We start from the raw sequence: 17,175 nt of genomic DNA on the forward strand, positions 1-17,175 counted from the left end.
GAAAAATAGAAGAAAAAAAGAATGCTTTAACCCACTCCATCTTGGCTTTTGACATGAACGTCATTATTGCAGGCGTGGAAACACTGTCACCGTGTTTTTGGCACTGGGTAGCAATCGATCTACTGCCGATTCCATCACTCCAAATACAAGAAACCGTTTTGACGTCTCCCAAGCAAAGAGTTAAAGAACAGAAGAATACAAAACGAGAATACAATTCCGTCCATCTTGGCTCACCGATTACCTTGACTAGAGAGCACCCAGCATCGGGTCCAGCCTGGACCTGAAAACCTCATACGTAGAACTCAAACGCTACTACATGACCTGGTGAGCTGTTCTATGTGTTGGCCACAGCTTGATGATGTTGAGACTGCAGCTGCAGATTGAACTGAACTCTAGTGACCCAGACTTATCGGACAGCGCGATCGAGGGGCTCCCGAGTTACCACACCAGCGGTCCTGGGGGCCAGACCTCCAGCAGACAGGAAATTAGGGATATTTAGAGGGATATTTAGGGAGTCTCGCCACAACGTGACTCACAGCCCACAGAATGATTAACTCACCATGGCCCAATAACCGTCCGGTCTCCGCACAACGGTCGACGGTCAGCCAGTCGAAATGCCTCAGCGTGACACACCAGCCAATCATGTGCTCACGCGGGACAGTTCCCACGGAGGGACAGTGCGGTCTCTGTAGGACCACGTACGAGCCAAGTCGAGAACAACGGAGAAGAGCGGTTGGTCGCCCAACGCTGACTCAACTCCACCGCTTACCTCATCAACTGGCGCGTTCATCCAATATTAGGCCTTTCTCTTAAAGAGATAAGGCGCCTCATTGTTGAAATTCCTGAAATATCCGCACAGTGAGTTACATCTGGAGCTGATGGCGGAGAGAGAAAGGGAGGGAGGTGGAGAGAGAGAGAGAGAGCGAGAGAGTGTGACAGAGACTGGGAGAAGAGGAAGAACTTAACTGTCAGATAACGGGCAGTCCCGTATCTGATCGCAGGAAATTCCAAGAAAAGGCCTCCCCTATTTTTCCAGCCGTCCCGTCGGGAACAAAAAGCTTCAAAAGCCGTAAGTTTAGAAACGGGACAGGCGGACCAGACAGCGCACCCCATCCCGCTCAGAGCCCCCCGCCCCCCTCCCCCGCGGGAGGACAGGCACCATAATGAACTTTCCCCGGCCGTTACTTCCACACTGGCACGGGTTTGCCCGTTCCTCCCAAACACAGCCCTCCCCCATGGACAGCCGATCCTGGGGGGGCAGGGGCAACACGTCCCCCCCAACTTTTGGCAAGTGACAGTATCATGTTATATTCGGTGGTACTGTTAGTGCCCTCCCAAAAAAAATCCTAAAGAAACCCCCCCGCCGAAAGTTCAAATCTAAGTCCATGCCCCCCCTCCCCTTTTTAGTGCCACAGTACAGTACTCATAACCACAGGCTTAGCCATAGGACAGGCATGCATGATAGCATCAAGACAGGCCCAATATAATCAAATCTCTGACCTGCTGCTCTGCGAACGTCAAGGCGAACGCTAAAAATAGCAGAGCCCCATCCCGCCGTTTTACCGCCAGAAACAGCGGAGAGCTCCGAGCGCCAATTTTGGTCATTTGCGGCCAGCGGGGGGCGGGGGTTTGGGGGGTTAAACGTTTCGCATATGCTTCCAGTTCCTGTTGCCAGGAGACGCGATAAATAAAATATCCGAGGAGCGGCGTGCCGGATTCCCGACCGAGACGGTCCGCAGGCGGCGTTACAGACCGCCAGGAGCGGACCTGCGGAGCGCGGACGGCTGCCCGGGGGGCGGAGCAGGTCACAGGTAGTGCCTGGGCACAAAGGGAGAGCGTCAATAAACAAATTTAGGTGCAAAACTCCCTTCCTCCCTCTTTCTTTACTCTGAGGTTATCACTGACAAGCACTTCTTCCCCAGTGTCCTTTTCACCTGACCTGCCCTGTCCCTGACCATACCATGTGCTGTACGGATAGGAACATTGGGAATGTAGTTTATTTATTGAATGGCTGTGCACAAGGTCACATAATCCTGATATTGATATATATTTGAAAAAGCAAAAAAAAAAATTGGAAATTGAAAAAAAAAATAATGGGCGCACTGTGAAGAAGGAGTCTTGATAAGCATGAATGAATTAGACTGAAAAAAACCCAATTTCCTGAGAGAGAATGGGCAGAGAGATCTCCCTGCGTGGGACAGGAAGGGAAGCCCCACAGGTAGGCGTTCCATTTCAGCCTCTGTGGTGAAAACCACGTGAGAACACCGAGCGCTGGAGGCGGGGAAACACACCGGCGGCACAAACGCAACCAGACGAAACCCGCTGCGGTGAAAAGGACCGCGCTCTGGCACGGGCGATGCCAAGCACCGCCAAATTTTACAGTAATGACACTCCAGATCGGAGCGTGGCATCGGGGGGGGGGCGCTGCCTCGTGTCCTCATCTGACACGCACCCTGTCCCCTGGGGGGGAGGGGGGGGGGGGGGAGAGGGGAGAGGATTCGGGCACGCCCGTACATTATCGGATGCTGGGTACCCCATTAAAGCCGCGGGATTGGTCAGGTCGGCACGGTAACCATCCCTGTGGACGTGCGTAAGAGTGGAGGAGCACGGCTTTAACCCCCCATTACAGGGAGCTGAATGGCCGGGGGGGGGGGGGGGGATCCGTAGAGAACATGGGGCCAGTGTCTGTGAGGTCCTGGCCCCCCCGTCCCGTCCCATCCCATCCCGTCCCGTCCCGTCCCGAGCCACGTCCCTCATCACGCTAATTACAGGCTCCGCCAGCGTTTCAAAGGGCGCGCCGTGGAGCCCTCGCAGGAAAAACAATGAGTAATGCCTGTTTTAAAGAGCGTCCCTAAATAAAGGCCACAGACAACCTGTTTGGCATTTCGTGAGTTGTTTTCTATGGTTGCCACTCTTGCGGCGGATTTGGACAGAACACTTGCAGGCTTGTCAGCTGGTACATAGTGCCCAGTCACGCCATGCTGATAGGGAACAGGCGAGGAACCAGATGTGAACTTCATATACATGCACTGGATCATTTTAGCTGAAATACATTACTAGGAATGTACAGAAAAGCCAACCGCACTGGTTACAAACACCACCGAACCACACAGATGTGCTAAGGACTGTATCACAGGAAAACATGAACATACTGGTCGATTATCTTACAGATAATCATACAGTCAGTCACAGTAAATAAAGTGTAGGACTCATACAGAATAATAATTTCATCTCTCTTTCAGGACTTTTTTTTTTCCAGATGCTACAGCAGATATTTTTTCCGCAGGAGGGCACAGGATGCTTCCGCTCCATAAAAGGCGCATTCTGACACCTGGCAGCCGAATTTTCAGAGCGCATCTGAAAGAACAAACGGCCTCCCTCTCTCTCTCCGTGCCACTGCGACTCGCGGAGAGAGGAGAGAGAATGTTTAGCGTCCGTGGAATAGCAGCGCTTGGCACTTCCATCTCCCACCAGCTCTCTCTCCCCGCGCAGCGGTCCGGAGTTTGGGGCGAGCCAAACCTCCACAGCTCTCTCCCCCCCGCTTCCGTCCTCGCACCCGATCAGCTCACCGTCCCAGCAGCCCCCCCACCCCGCCCACCCAGCCATGCAAGGGCGGCTGGGAGACGCACTAGCCAGCAGATCGATATAATGGCTAGAGTTGTTGTAACCTAAAGGTTGCAGGTTCGACTGGGACACGGTTGTACTGAGCAGGTACTTCACCTGCATTGCTCAGTTATCCCAGCTGTATCAAATGGTACAGAAGCGCTCTGCTAAATGCATGTAAGGTAATGTAATGGAATGCGCTAGACAGACATGGCACTTGGGAGTAACTCGCAGTCCTGGAAGACCCCACTTTTCTGGTGTTGGGCGGTTTCCCGCTCGTTTGTGAAGGTGGCGTGACTGTGACCGAGCGCCTCGCAGTCTAAGCCTGAGTTTGAGTCCCTCACGAGAGGACAGAGCCACGGGGGAACTCACTTGTCAGCCACCGGCTTGGCGATGTGCTCGAAGATCTCTTCCTGCTTGGCCTCCTGATCAAACACCTTCTGAAACCTGAAAGATAAGCAGGGGAGTATGTGGGGCAAGCAGTGAATCAACGACAACAGACCAGACAACAGACCACAGATCAGACCAGACCAGGTCACCAGACACAGATCAACAACCATACATGCAGCCATCAACCCGATCAGACCAGATCAGACCAGACCAGACCAGACCAGATCACACCAGATCCCATCAGATCAGACCAGACCATACCATACCAGACCAGACCAGATCACACCAGATCAGACCAGATCCCATCAGACCAGACCAGACCAGACCAGATCAGATCAGACCAGACCAGACCATACCATACCAGACCAGACCAGACCAGGTCACACCAGATGAAATTGATCAGATCAGACCATATCAAACAACCAAACCAGACCAAAATATTCAATGTCAATAGAATCTCACATTGAATGTGTGTTACGAAGTGGGTAATGGCTGATCTCTACGTTTTAGTGTGTCTGACATTGATGTTCTGTCAGGATTGAATCTTAAGCAACTCGATCAAAAGATGCCAAAATATTAATAGTGTGGCTATTCATATGTTGTATTCAGTTTTAGCCCTGTGACACCAAACATATCACACCGTTCAATGTTCATTCAACTCTTACAGAGTTGATTTAACATTGAGCAGTTTACTGTAGAAATATTATAAATCTATAGAATAACAGCCCTGGCTAGTTTGTGGGATTAGAGACTCCAAACACAGCAAAGAAATAAGCTTAGGTTCACTCTAATGCATGTCTAATGCTTCTACCATTACCCAGTAGGCTACATTTTTCTGTTCAGAACATAACAGTGCATATGTTACAGTGCACTATTTACTTTTTATTTTATTTTTGGCAGTTCAAATTGGAGATTAAAATGACAAATTGGAGATTAATATGAACAGCCCTCTGTTTTCTCCTTGTAAATTTCCACCCATCCGGGAAGGTTAGTCACACTTTCATGCGAACAAGCTCCACCTCGGCCAATAAGAGCCCAAAAGAAGGACGAAGGACTCGAAAAAGAAGCGCCCTTTCACGGGCTAAATTTGATCCTTTATTTCCACGGACGCGGGGAAACCTCCGCGGTCTATGAAAAGCACAGCAGTTAAAAGAGCGCTCTGTGTTGCCTGTGTTCGGGGGACCTGGAACAGCAGAAAGGGCCCCGGGCCATGGAGCGGGACCCGCCCATCTGAGGGCGCTCCAGCTTCTTCGCGACCAGAATAAGCCAGATGTTGCAACTCCCGACTTGTCAATTCAGCAGCAAGCTCGCGAGCGGCCACCTTCCATTTTGCGGTTTCTAAGAAAAGCGCAGCGCCTCGTCGCCAAAACACACACGGCCCACATGTCCAAAATGTTAGGAGAGGTTTCGAATGGATCCTCACACAAAGCTAACAGCCGTTGACCTCTCAAAAAACCAACCTAAAAATATCTTCCAGAAAATGCTCATAAATGCCCCGGAGAAACCGTGGCATGGCTACGCTTGCAGAACAGAAATATTCTGCCATACGCGGCAAGCATTCGGGAAATGCGTACACAAATATATTTATAACAGGGTAATAAAACAGCGACAGTTAGTAAATTTCTGGACAAGAAGTGTTGCGATATACAGAAAGTGTATTTGCGTCGATGTATTTTCAGACATACTCCACTTCTGCGAGGAATGGGGAAAAAACAGAGAGGCTTGTGGGAAGGAAAATGGTCTGGACCACACTTGCGGTCCTCCACCACACCTGAATCTGTAGCTCTCCTTCTTGTTGTTGATGAAACCATCGGCCAGGTCCCGGGGCACCACAAACTCCAGGCTGGACCCCACCTTCTCTTCCTCATCGTCTACCGCGTACACCTGGAGGGGAGGGACGCGTTCGTCAGCACGCCGTCAGGGTTATCAAGACAAGTCGGGGTTCAGCACCTCAATACTTCAACAAGTATCCTTCTCTTTACCTTACAAGAAAAAAATTAAAATAAAATAAAAAATTTTGTTTTCACTAAATTAAAGTATTCCTTTTGTGAAAATAAGAATCTAAAAATTGCATTTAATTGTGAACAAACGTAAAGGGCACGCTTTGACTGAAGTCTGTATATGGGGTTAATACAGACGGTTCATTAATTCATTTTTTTATTTGTGCCCCGCAAGAATGAAGAAACACCATTTTGTCACATGACTACTTTACTTCCTGTTTGGGACTGATAAAAGTAAATGTCACGGTCAAAGGCATTTAATCATCTCTTTTCTCCTTTTATGAGACAGGAATAGCGCAGTGCGGGCCTGGTTCAGTGGTCAGACACCCCCCCCCCCCACCACCAGCCCCCTTAGCCCCTCACATACGCTGCTCTGTGTTTTAAAAGGACATCGCTGTACACCCACACGCTCGGTCCCGTGCCAAACCCCGGGGGGGGGGGGGGGTCTGGTAGGGGGGACAATGAGACCTACATAGCTGAATCGTTTCTGTTCCTCCTCGTGCCTGCGGAGGTGATCCTCTGGTCTGTGTTAAGCGTGACGATGGGGGGTCTGGAGGTCACAGGGCCGCCCCGGAGGGGGGGGGGGGTCGGTGTACGCTAGGCCCCCCAACCGCTCAGCTGCACTTCATGACATGTAACACACTGTACTGAACATGCAAGCCCCGCTTTCCTGTCTCTGGAGTGATCCGTGATGCAGATGGCCCACAGAGGGGGCATGGGGGGGTGGGAAGGGGGGGGCTGGTTTTGGCTGGCCCGGTCGTTACCGCTCCTGGACCCCGTCGAACCCCAGTTCCACCTCTCTGATGAGACTTTTTGGAAGATGCGTGACCGGCCGCGAGCCAGAAACAGGCTACACAGCTGCGTCCCCCAGCAACAGTACGCTCCCCAAGCGGGGATCCCCAGAACGGACACTACAAAGCATTTACAAAAACACCCTCGCAACGGAGGCCAGAGTCTACTCTAAGAGACCCGGAGGCCGATGAAGCACAGCAATAAGCAACATACGGCCAAACAGACCGTGAAACAACTTTTTAAAAGGGTAAATGAGGTCACTGGTGTTCCATGTGGCATCTCTTGTGATCCACTGTAAGGTCCATATCTTTGAGAGAAAAAAATGTGCTACACAAGTACATGAGGTTATGTATTATTTACAAAAATCGTATTACTGAAATTACATAATGGGTTGTAAAAGTGTTGTTTTAAATGGGTTCCAAGGCCCATTTCTGTGAGGAGCTTCTGCGAAAAGGTTAGGCCTTCCATGCCCAGAGTCAATGAATTGCAAAACAGGGAAAGAGATTATCTATAGCCCGCAGATAAACAGAACTTTTTATACATTAAGTTCAATTCTTGTATTTTAAATCAAGCGTTTTCGGTTGTAAATCGTTTACATTATATGTTAATATCTCCATCTCCTGAATGTCAAACGTGCCGTTGTTTATTTATTTATTCAGACGTGACGGTGCAATACTGCAGCACCGGTACATAGACAAACGTAACTGTCGCATTAGTAACTGTTTTATTTACTTTGCATAGTTGATAGTCATCGGTTAAAATACATTTTCAAATATTTTAAATTCAGAAACAATGCTTTACAAACAAAGCTATAAATAATAACGCCATATTTGGCTGCAGTCGCCCTGATCATTGTTAGGGAACTGTTAGGCTTGTTGGCTTTTTGTACGTAACGTTAGCTAAATTAACTACGTTAGCATACGAGGTCAGTTAAATTAACGTTTGGTGGATCTCAGCATCCCAAAATTAAAGTTATCGATATTGTCAAATGCAGTAACACAAAGCTACAATATATTTGTGAGGCCACAAAGAAAATCAGCGGACGAGCAAGCACCTGCACCTTGCACACGCCGTACACATTTCTTTACCTGCTGTGAACGTTATCCTGGGAAGTGAAGTAGACTAAAGGCAATAACACTGCTTACTACTCACCGAGGTGGTTTTCTTTGTCGGTCTGACGCGGGCAAAGATTTGTATAGTATGCTTAACCATTTTCGGGCTAGCTCTCTATTACAATAAGCATGCGCAAGTATCCAACTAGTTATTCTGTGTTGCGATTGCCCATATTAATTAGCATCAAAGTCATTAAACTTTTTTCCATTGTACTTTTTTGCCATTCGACTTTGTTGGAGAAGTTGCCAGGGGAACGATGACGCTAAATGTTCTGAAGTACGTGGTGCGTGATTGGCCAGGGTGTTGTTCCGGTATCTGACGCCCTGCGACAAGGTGCAATGAACGGCAATGAACTGCATAAGAATTTATGTTATTCTGTTCAGTGGGTGCATGTAAGGGGAAATAGACAAGGAAATAGCCGTTTAACATTTTCTCTTTTTCTTTGGTTTTTTGCCTGTTTTCTTTGGTTTGGAGGCAATTTGTTCAACAAGACTAAGCAGTTACAGTTTTATTTTGATTGTGTGTGTTTCTATCCCGGTTCAAGGCAGAATGTTTTCCATCAATATTATGCAGGTTTATTTTTATACTTTGGGTGAAATGTTTATAAAACAAGTAAGGGTATGTTAGTTTAAATAGCATACTCTCAAATATCATCATTTAATCGTAAGGTGTTCTGCGTTACCTTGAGCGCCGCTGCGTTACCTTGAGCTCCGCCTACTGGATTAAAAGAGAATAGCAGGAGCTATTGACCTGTTGGGCCACTGAAATTACTCGTGCCAACACCCACACTAACCTTAAATTTCATTTCCACGTCTTTTCATTTAAATAAATAATGTTAACGTTATTAGGAAGGAAGACGGGGCTGGCTAACTTAAATAGGTTCAATAACAGGTCTGGGTACTTAAAATTGGAAATAAAGTAAATTCAACTTCATTTGCTGAATGTATCTTATATAATAAATGGATTAATGATTGAATTCAAATATAATCAACACATTCAATTTAGTAAACTCATTTAACTGCTTATATTTTGATCTTCTGTGTGCTGTAATTATGTGCAGGACTATAGACTGGGGCATATTAATCACAGGAACAGGTTTGTAAGGTTGCTAATGGCATGTTTAGACTCTGTCCTTTGTCACTCTACCTTTCTACTGCTACTTTCTGCCAGACATATCTGATTCTTACAGAAGAGAGAGAGAGAGAGAGAGAGAGAGAGAGGTAGGTAAAGAGAGAGAGGTTGGCTGTGAAAGGGAGAACAGGAGAGACGGGGAGGGCAGGGCAGTAGCAAGAGAGAGAGAGAGAGAGAGAGAGAACGAGAGGGAGTGCAGTCAGTGAGCTGAAGCAGAGTGAGGCAGTACTCTGGGCCGTGCGGAACGCCGCCCCTCAGCACCACTGGATTACCGAGCGAACGGCGGAGCGCCCAGTGCGGCAGCGAGGCAGAGCTTTGGGAAGTACGCTGGACTCAGCGCCGAGCCGCCTGTCCTCCTCGGGCTGTCCCCCTGGCTGTCCTCTTCACCGGCCCTCCCTCTCTCTCTCGTGGACAGTCACAGCCTGCAGATCGCCCGGCTTGGCCACTGAAGACCAGTGGAAACACTAAAACTGGACTGGACTAGACTGGACTGGACTGGACTGGACTGGACAGAGGGAATCAGTTGCAAGAGATCGTCTGAAGCAGGTAAGGGCTTTTTTTTTAATTTACCCCTTCTGCTACGGGACGAGCGTTCAAATCAAGCGTGCACGCTGCTGACTCAACCACACGGGACAGAGACGCTGTCATGAACCTATGGAGGAAGCATGCACTGATGGAGCCTTTCAGATGCAGAGACGAGGCTTCCAAATGTTCAGTGACGTTTCACTGATTGTTCCAAAGCAGTTAAACTTCAAACTTCAAAGGGCTCGCGCTGAGTTCTTTTTTTTTTCTTCCTTTTTCCCGCCGTGTTTCTTTTTTTCTCTCCCCCCCCCCCTCCCCAATTCATGTGATGAAATCATCCTGGCACTCCTCCTAATGTAAACTCTCGCAAGGAGCAAAGGTATGAATGGGCTTTTACTGATTCGGTGGGTAATAAAGCTAAGTTAATAAAAATAAAAGAAGAGTTCAAAGACAGGGCTTCTCCAGGGCCTGCAGTGGAGCGTGCTCATTTGATTAGGGCAGTGGGCATGTGCACCTACAGTTCGCGCAGAGCGGGGGTTTTTGGCACCGGGGGCAGCAGGGGCTGCAGCTGCAGGTGACTGCGTAGCCCCTCGTATGGTCTGCGCTGCTGCTGCTGCTGCTGCTGCTGGAGCAAAGCCGTTCCAAGGAAACGTTTGGACGACTCAGGGCTGCTGATTTCCTTGTCCCCATATTGTCTGACAGCTTATTGTAAAAGGCTGATTCAATTATGGTAAAAGAACCTCATCCAAGTCTCTGTTTTGTAAACAAAGTCCATAGGCTTGTGGTGGAGGCTCGGTCGCTTTTATGCTGGTAGTTTCACTGAATTGAAACTGAATATTTTCAGAGCGTGTCCCCCCCCCCCTCTCTTTCCCTTGCGCTCTCTCTCTTTCTCTTTCCCTCTCTCGCTCTCTCTCTTTCTGCTCTGAATCTGGCTCATATTTCACCACAGCATGCCGTGTCTTGGCATTTCACCTGAACCCAGGACTCTTCCCCAGAATAACTTGCCAGGAAGCAGCCACCCAGAGCATGCTACCAGGAAGTGCGTATGTGTGTGTGTGTACGTGTGTGCGCGCGCGTGTGTGCGTGCAATGCCAAGCAGTGGGATGCATGCCATAAGTCAAGGTGGTACTGTGACCCCAAAAGCACTGCGTTCTGAAGCAACTCTTGCTTTACAGAATTACATAACGCTGTAATAACCACAGTGGGTTTAATTTATGGTAATTTATTTTGAATTTGAAACACCTTGGCTGGACTCTCAGACGTCAGTAGTTGAGGGACACGTTTATGGATCATCAGTTCGCTCTTCATCTGCTCTGAAAGCAGTTTTTTCATGTTTTTTTTTTCCTCATGAGAATGAGGTTTTATAGAACACCGAACTGCTCGCTGCCGGCTATGGGTTTCACATTTTTGATGGATGTGCGGGTTGGAAGCTCTGATGTAATCCAGACCCCGTTCTCCGAAGCAGCCGGGGATCATGGGAAGGCGATACGCAGCGCTGCATAGGGCCCAAGCCGCCCAGCTGAGATCCCGTGAATGAATCTCTTTTCCTCAGACTTTCCTCCCAAACCCACCGTAGGTGTGCAGTCCTGGGGGGGGGGTCCCCCCGGTCGGGTTTGACCTCAGATGGCCTTGTGCCAAACCAAGCCCTGTGACCTCCCCAGGGAGGAAGACGTAGAAAATGACTCACTCTCTTTCCGACCCAAGCTTTCCACATGGTGCAGAGCTTGCTGTTTCAGCATCCCACCCCTGAACACACAAACACACACGTATGCACAAACACACACACACACACACATAAATATTCAAATGCACACAGAGGTCCCTGTCTTTCTGCATGCAGGAATTAAAGAATGACACTCATGCATGCAAAGAGCAGTAGAGTGTATTCAGTGAGATAAATACACGGAATGGCCTGATGCTTGTTTTGCGCTGAACTCTCTCCCACTTTGAAGAGTGACATTTCACGAACCCCACATGGTTGGCGGAGCTGCAGCGAATTGTCCGTCCCTCACTTATTTCAGCCAATCAAAACAACTTGATCCGAGCAGCAAAACACGACGAATAGTCATTAAAGTGAGCACAAGCTGCTATTAAGCGCAAAGCATATGCTATATACCACTATACATTTGGCAGGGAAGCCTGCTAGTAATGTTTCAGCTCATCAGCTGATGTCCAGTCCCATCAGGGAAAGTGAACTTGCACTTGATTTTACATCAATTATGCATCCCTGGTAGGTTTCACCGAACTTACTTTCATCTTTCTGCAACCGTCAGCTAAGTGACGTCGGACGCGTAAAAGTCACTTCGAGCTCATTCTTTCACTTAATCGATTCGCTCCGCGGTGGAAGGCAGCGCATGCCGTGCAGATGGCTCACGTGGAAATGTTGTTCCCGGTATTGAAAATTCACGGATATGTTTAAATCCGCGCTCCTGATTGGAGCTAACAGGACATTGCATTCCTCAATCTGACCGCGCGCCGGGTGCGCTGCCGGACTACCTCCCTTACGCAACGTGATCCACATAAAAGCGCATTGTACGGCTAGCAGGGCGCTGACACTGACACGCTCGATTGCCGCTAGCCCGCTGCCGTTGCGTGTGAGTCATGCTGTGTCGCTCCGGGGCACGTGAGCCTAAAAAAAGTAGGACGTGACGTGCACACCATCACGGTCACATTTTTCCACATTCGAATGAGCATTAGTAGCACAGCTTTTGCATAAAAACAATAAAATATGCAGTTCAATAAATGTGGCATTTTTATGTAAAAAATAGAATGTGCCTGCAGCAGTACGTTCACAGTGTTGATTGTAAAGGGTGTTGTTTTCGACGTATCGCTGAATTAATGACAGAGTGAATGAAAGAATCACATCTGAGATCTGCATTAAAGCGCTTTTTTTCACCGCTAATGAGAGGAGAGAAATTGGCAGAAGGCTTCCGAGAAGAACAGAGTCTGTCTGTCTGTCTGTCCCTCTGTCTGTGGGAAGCTGTCGTTGTGTCTCTTGTGCAAATTCTAACACGGCTGTCGGGCGCAAACAAACCTGTCCTACCACGCGGACCGCATTCTTTTCCCGGCAACCTCCTGTGCACCACGCGACTGGATTTATTGTGACTATCGGGCTAATTGTGTTGCGCTTAACCGGATGAACACTGTAACATTCTGCTTTGCCTTTAAAAAAAATTATTTTGCATTACTTGCGGCAGGAAGTTACGCAGCCTTTGCGTCTCCCGTGCCCCAGTACCTAACAGAACCAGTCGAGCGGAGCTACCTGCGCCGTTTTCCCATGACGACACTCTCTCTGTACGGCAGCCGAACTGCCACCGTCTGTGCTATCACAGGTACAATGCAAAGCAGCCTATCCGAGGCAAATTCTGTGCTTAAGAAAAATTCTATCATTCCAATTTGTGTTATCAGTGCTTACCAAATCCACCTCAGATAACGAGATCTATTGGAAAGAAGTTGATACAAGGGCAAATGACCCAGCTTGTGCGCATTTCAAAAAGCTTTTTGGCTACAGGTAGCCTAGTCCTATTCCTACAGTATGGTTTTATAGACTGTGAAGGTAAATTTTCTCTGTAAGCACAATAAAGAATCTATCTATCTGTCTGTCTGTCGGTCTGTGATAGACACATTCATGATGAATTGAGAACAGTAGTCCTACCACTGTGGTGGTGCACTATAAGGTTATTCCGCCTATTCACACAGACGCTGTCTGTGGATAATATGTTCTGGAATTAAAGCTCACAACATGGAGGAGTATTGCTGTGCCGAGCATGTCCACAGACAGGGCATCAGCTGAATTAATTAACAAAAAAGATGTCATCAACAAGACTGGGGAAAGGTCAGGACTGTTCTCCCTGAATCCTAAGTGCCCTCCCCCCCCCCCGCCCATCCATGTCCCGGACCAGCTAGCCCTGGGTCAGCCGTTAGCTGGTCAACAGTGAAAATGAGAGTTCAGCTGTCACGGACGCAACACTGTGAAAACAAACCAGCCTGTTAGCATGCCCAGCCAAGCTCTTCCCGAAAAACTGACTTAGCTCACAGGCCGCTGTGGAGAAACAGAGCACTTCATCTCATTTGCAGTGGAGACCTGTATTTCAGACATCAGCCTCAAGTTCAGTCTTGTTCTTTCTTTCTTTCTTTTTTTAAACGAGGGCCTACATTTCCTTTTCATCTCATTTGTCAACAAACTTTCACAAAATATGCAAAAAAAAAATGAAACGCTGTGCATTTCTTTCCGTCACTCTATCGCGGTAGCAATTATAGCAGCCAGCGGCATTCTTGGCAGTCAAAGACGAATTTTATGATTTGTTTTTCCAATGAAGGAAGGAGACGGACGCGGTTCCGGCATATAGACCGTCAGTCCGCCGCCCGCCTAGCCATTGTCTGCGGAGCGCCCGGCGCAGTCACTCCCTCCGCATGAATGGCGTCGAGCCTGTTCCCCTCTCAGGTGGATCACGCGGCCTGGTTGCGGGGCTAGGCGTACCGCGGAGCCGCGTCATGCAGGAGCTCCTGCAGGCTGGTGTTCAAAGTGACAGCGGAATTTCATTTTCTCTGAATTCTGTCTTGGCTCCCGGTCAGGTGTTTCTGAAACCCGGTCCTCAGACTCAGGTGTTCATTCCAAACCCTGTTCCCAATTCAGCGGGTCTGGCTGAGCTGTTGACCTTGTGCTGACCTTCATTGCAACACTTTGAAAACACCGGAAATAATCTAGAACAGAAATGTGCTGTTGAACATGTGTTTTTGCCAGCAAGAGATCCGTATTTCTCTATGCAATCTCTATAGCATTAAATATCTTAATATGGTGTTCAGTAACTTATTTCAGGCTACACTGAACAGTTAATTGCTCACTCTTGATCAAATAAAGTCACGCCCCTGCTGTTACAGTAACAATAAAGGCCTCTATCAAAGCCAATACTTACCAATACTTGTGAGGAGATGTCAAGAAGAGGTCAGTGCTCGATCACGCCCGGCGAAACCCAGCGCGCGTTCATCACATCACATCACATCCACATCACATAACATCACTTCACATCACATCACATCACATCCCATCACATCACATCACATCACATCCACATCACATCACATCACATCCACATCCACATCACATAACATCACTTCACATCACATCACATCACATCACATCCCATCACATCACATCACATCCACATCACATCACATCCACATCACATCCACATCCACATCACATCACATCACATCACATCCACATCACATCACATTGCGTTTATATCGCCGACGCTTTTATCCAAAGCGACAGTAAGCACAGTGAGTGCGTAGTGCGTTCGCTGCGTCCCCTGGGATGGGATCGGGTTTGTGAAACAGCGCTCCAAGGCATCGCCGACACCGTAGAAGACACGGCCGGTCGCCGTGACGATTTCCGCTCGCGCTCTGTCTCCTGTTCCCTGTAGCGTCGCTCGCCACGGACGCGATTGCTCAATTTTCTCTCTCTCCCTCTCTCTCTCTCTCCCTCTCTCTCTCTCCCCCTCCCTCTCTCTCTCTCCCTCTCTCTCTCTCTCCCCCTCCCTCTCTCTCTCTCCCCCCTCTCTCTCTCCCCCCTCCCTCAGTCTCTCTCTGTCTCTCCCTGCCTCTCCTCCTCTCCCTCTCTCTCTCCCTGCCTCACCTCCTCTCTCTCCCTCTCTCTTTCTCACCCTCTCTCCCTCTCTCCCTCTCTCTCTCTCTCTCTCTCTTTCTCCCCCTCTCTCTCGGTCTCCGGGAACAGCCACAGGATGCATGTCTGAGCAGATACTAATCATTAATTAAACTGTTTATTTGCCTAAACAGCTGCCCTGGTTGAAGGCAGCTTCCAGCTTGTTCCTAATATGCGTCCGTGGCCATTTTATACCCGTGGGTTCTCAAAGGAGTTATTCAGGTTGAGCGCCAAACCAAAAGATAGAGTACCTATGTCACACCTTAAAAACATTTTTTTTGCATGTAAACTCTGTGCACCAACCTTATATCTGCTCTGATAACTAGCACCTAGAAGTTTTCGCTGGAAAAAATCATACCCAGAGAATGTGTTTGGTTGGAGGTTGGACATACAGTGTGCCAGGCCTGCAGTCTAAATACCCAACCCACATATTCCACACACACACACGCACACACATATATATATATACATATTTTATAATGGCCTGGATCATAATGTACCCTGGTACATGCAGTGTTTGAGCAGCATGCTGGGAACTGCCATCTCACAGCTACGCGTTGAAAACTTCTTTCAGGATCACGGATCGCCATCACATGTTGTGCAGGTGTCTGTGGCTCTAATATCTATACTTTTTTGCACCAGCTTCTCTACCTGAAAGTGCCGGCGAAATGTGGTGAAGGTACGACACCAAAGATGTCCGCCTCATTCAGCTCGTGCAGGACTAGACAGAAAAACAGACGCTCCCTGCGGGTTTTCCCCCTGGTCCTTTCCCCCCCGAGCGTTCACACAAACATCATGTGAGACGGCTGCAGAAGGCAACGCATTAGACACAGGCTCTGCGCTGCGTTCCAAAGCTCTGTAAACACAGCCATCTCAGGCCTTCATCCCCTTCAAGCCCATCCAACGGACCTCACCAACCGTAAGCCTCTGTGTGTGCGTGTGTGTGTGTGTGTGTGTGTGCTTCCAATAAAAAAATAGGCTAAAGCTCCCGTCTAATCAATCCCACATGAAAACTGTTTTGTTTCCCCCTGTTGTGGAGGAGAGGAGGTTTTTAAAAAGAAAAAAAACTTTGATGGACTTCTCAAGCCTTTTATTACCGAACATGAAACGGTGATCTTTCAGGACCACAGGCTTGGTTGAGGGTCGGTGGCTCTTATTCACCGCAATGATGGGGCTCGCTCCGGCCTGTTATTTACATCTTAATTAATGTCAACATTGCGGATCCCGGACCAGCGACCAGCTACAAAATTTCAGAGGGGGGGGGAGGGGGGAGAGGGGGGGTTGCTCTGGTGTCTTCCGTCCCCATCAAAATGAGAGGCCTTTTTTTTGAAGCAAAACAGAAGGCAACGGGCCGATGGGCTCCCCAATCCGAGTGGGGGGTACGGAGGGTTCCCCAAGGACATCTGTGAGCCCCCCCCTCCCCTCCCCTCCCCTCCCTCCCCACTGTGCCCAGCTGTGCGATGCGGCTACTGGAACTGGCCATTTATATGGGGCACAGCCCTTGAGCTGCAGTGGCCATAGAGTCTGATCAGCGGTCATGTTTGAAGCCCAGCGGCGTGAGGGTGGTGGGGGAGGGCGAGATAGTAAGAGAATGGAAAAGCTTTAGGTTGTCCGGTCAGCACATTCTCCCCCTCCATGCCACTTTGTTCTGTTTGGCGTGATTGTGTGTGAGTGAGTCCTTTTGTGTGTGTGTGTGTGTGTGTGTGTCATTGTTTGTGAGCTGTGCATGCATGCCTGGCCGTGTGTGTGTGTGGGTACATGTGTGTTGTTGTTTCTGAGTGGTGTAGGGTGTGTGTGTGTGGGGGAGGGGGGAGTATCTAAATATCTAATGCCTATACTGCTCCAAGAGAATAATTCAGGTATTTTGTTTCAAATGTGTCTGTTAGACGCCAAAAAAATTAATCATGGAAAAAAATAAATAAATAAAATCAACAGTGTTGGCAAATAATCGCAAACTGT

General features: G+C 48.6%; 1 protein-coding gene and 1 long non-coding RNA gene across 3 annotated transcripts in view; both read right to left on the minus strand.

The window, feature by feature from the left end:
- kif6 (kinesin family member 6) overlaps positions 1-8,206 on the minus strand; it is a 92,360-nt gene extending 84,154 nt beyond the window's left edge. Inside the window, exons 1-3 of one of the 2 annotated variants that reach the window (XM_064302045.1) lie at positions 7,938-8,206; positions 5,765-5,877; positions 3,976-4,050 (exon numbers count right to left, since the gene is read on the minus strand). In XM_064302045.1, the coding sequence (XP_064158115.1) occupies positions 3,976-4,050; positions 5,765-5,877; positions 7,938-7,997 (248 nt within the window). In that variant the 5' untranslated portion in view covers positions 7,998-8,206. The remainder of the gene's footprint in view (positions 1-3,975; positions 4,051-5,764; positions 5,878-7,937) is intronic. The other variant, XM_064302124.1, reaches the window with a different exon arrangement.
- Positions 8,207-10,757: 2,551 nt separating this feature from the next.
- Positions 10,758-12,795, minus strand: LOC135236052 (uncharacterized). Its single transcript, XR_010324507.1, has 2 exons — positions 12,586-12,795; positions 10,758-11,197 (listed from the first exon to the last, which is right to left on the minus strand). It is a non-coding gene; the product is annotated as an uncharacterized LOC135236052 (long non-coding RNA).
- Between the last annotated feature and the right edge of the window lie 4,380 nt (positions 12,796-17,175).

This window comes from Anguilla rostrata, chromosome 1, assembly GCF_018555375.3.
Source record: "Anguilla rostrata isolate EN2019 chromosome 1, ASM1855537v3, whole genome shotgun sequence".
In the NCBI taxonomy this organism is placed as follows: domain Eukaryota; kingdom Metazoa; phylum Chordata; class Actinopteri; order Anguilliformes; family Anguillidae; genus Anguilla; species Anguilla rostrata.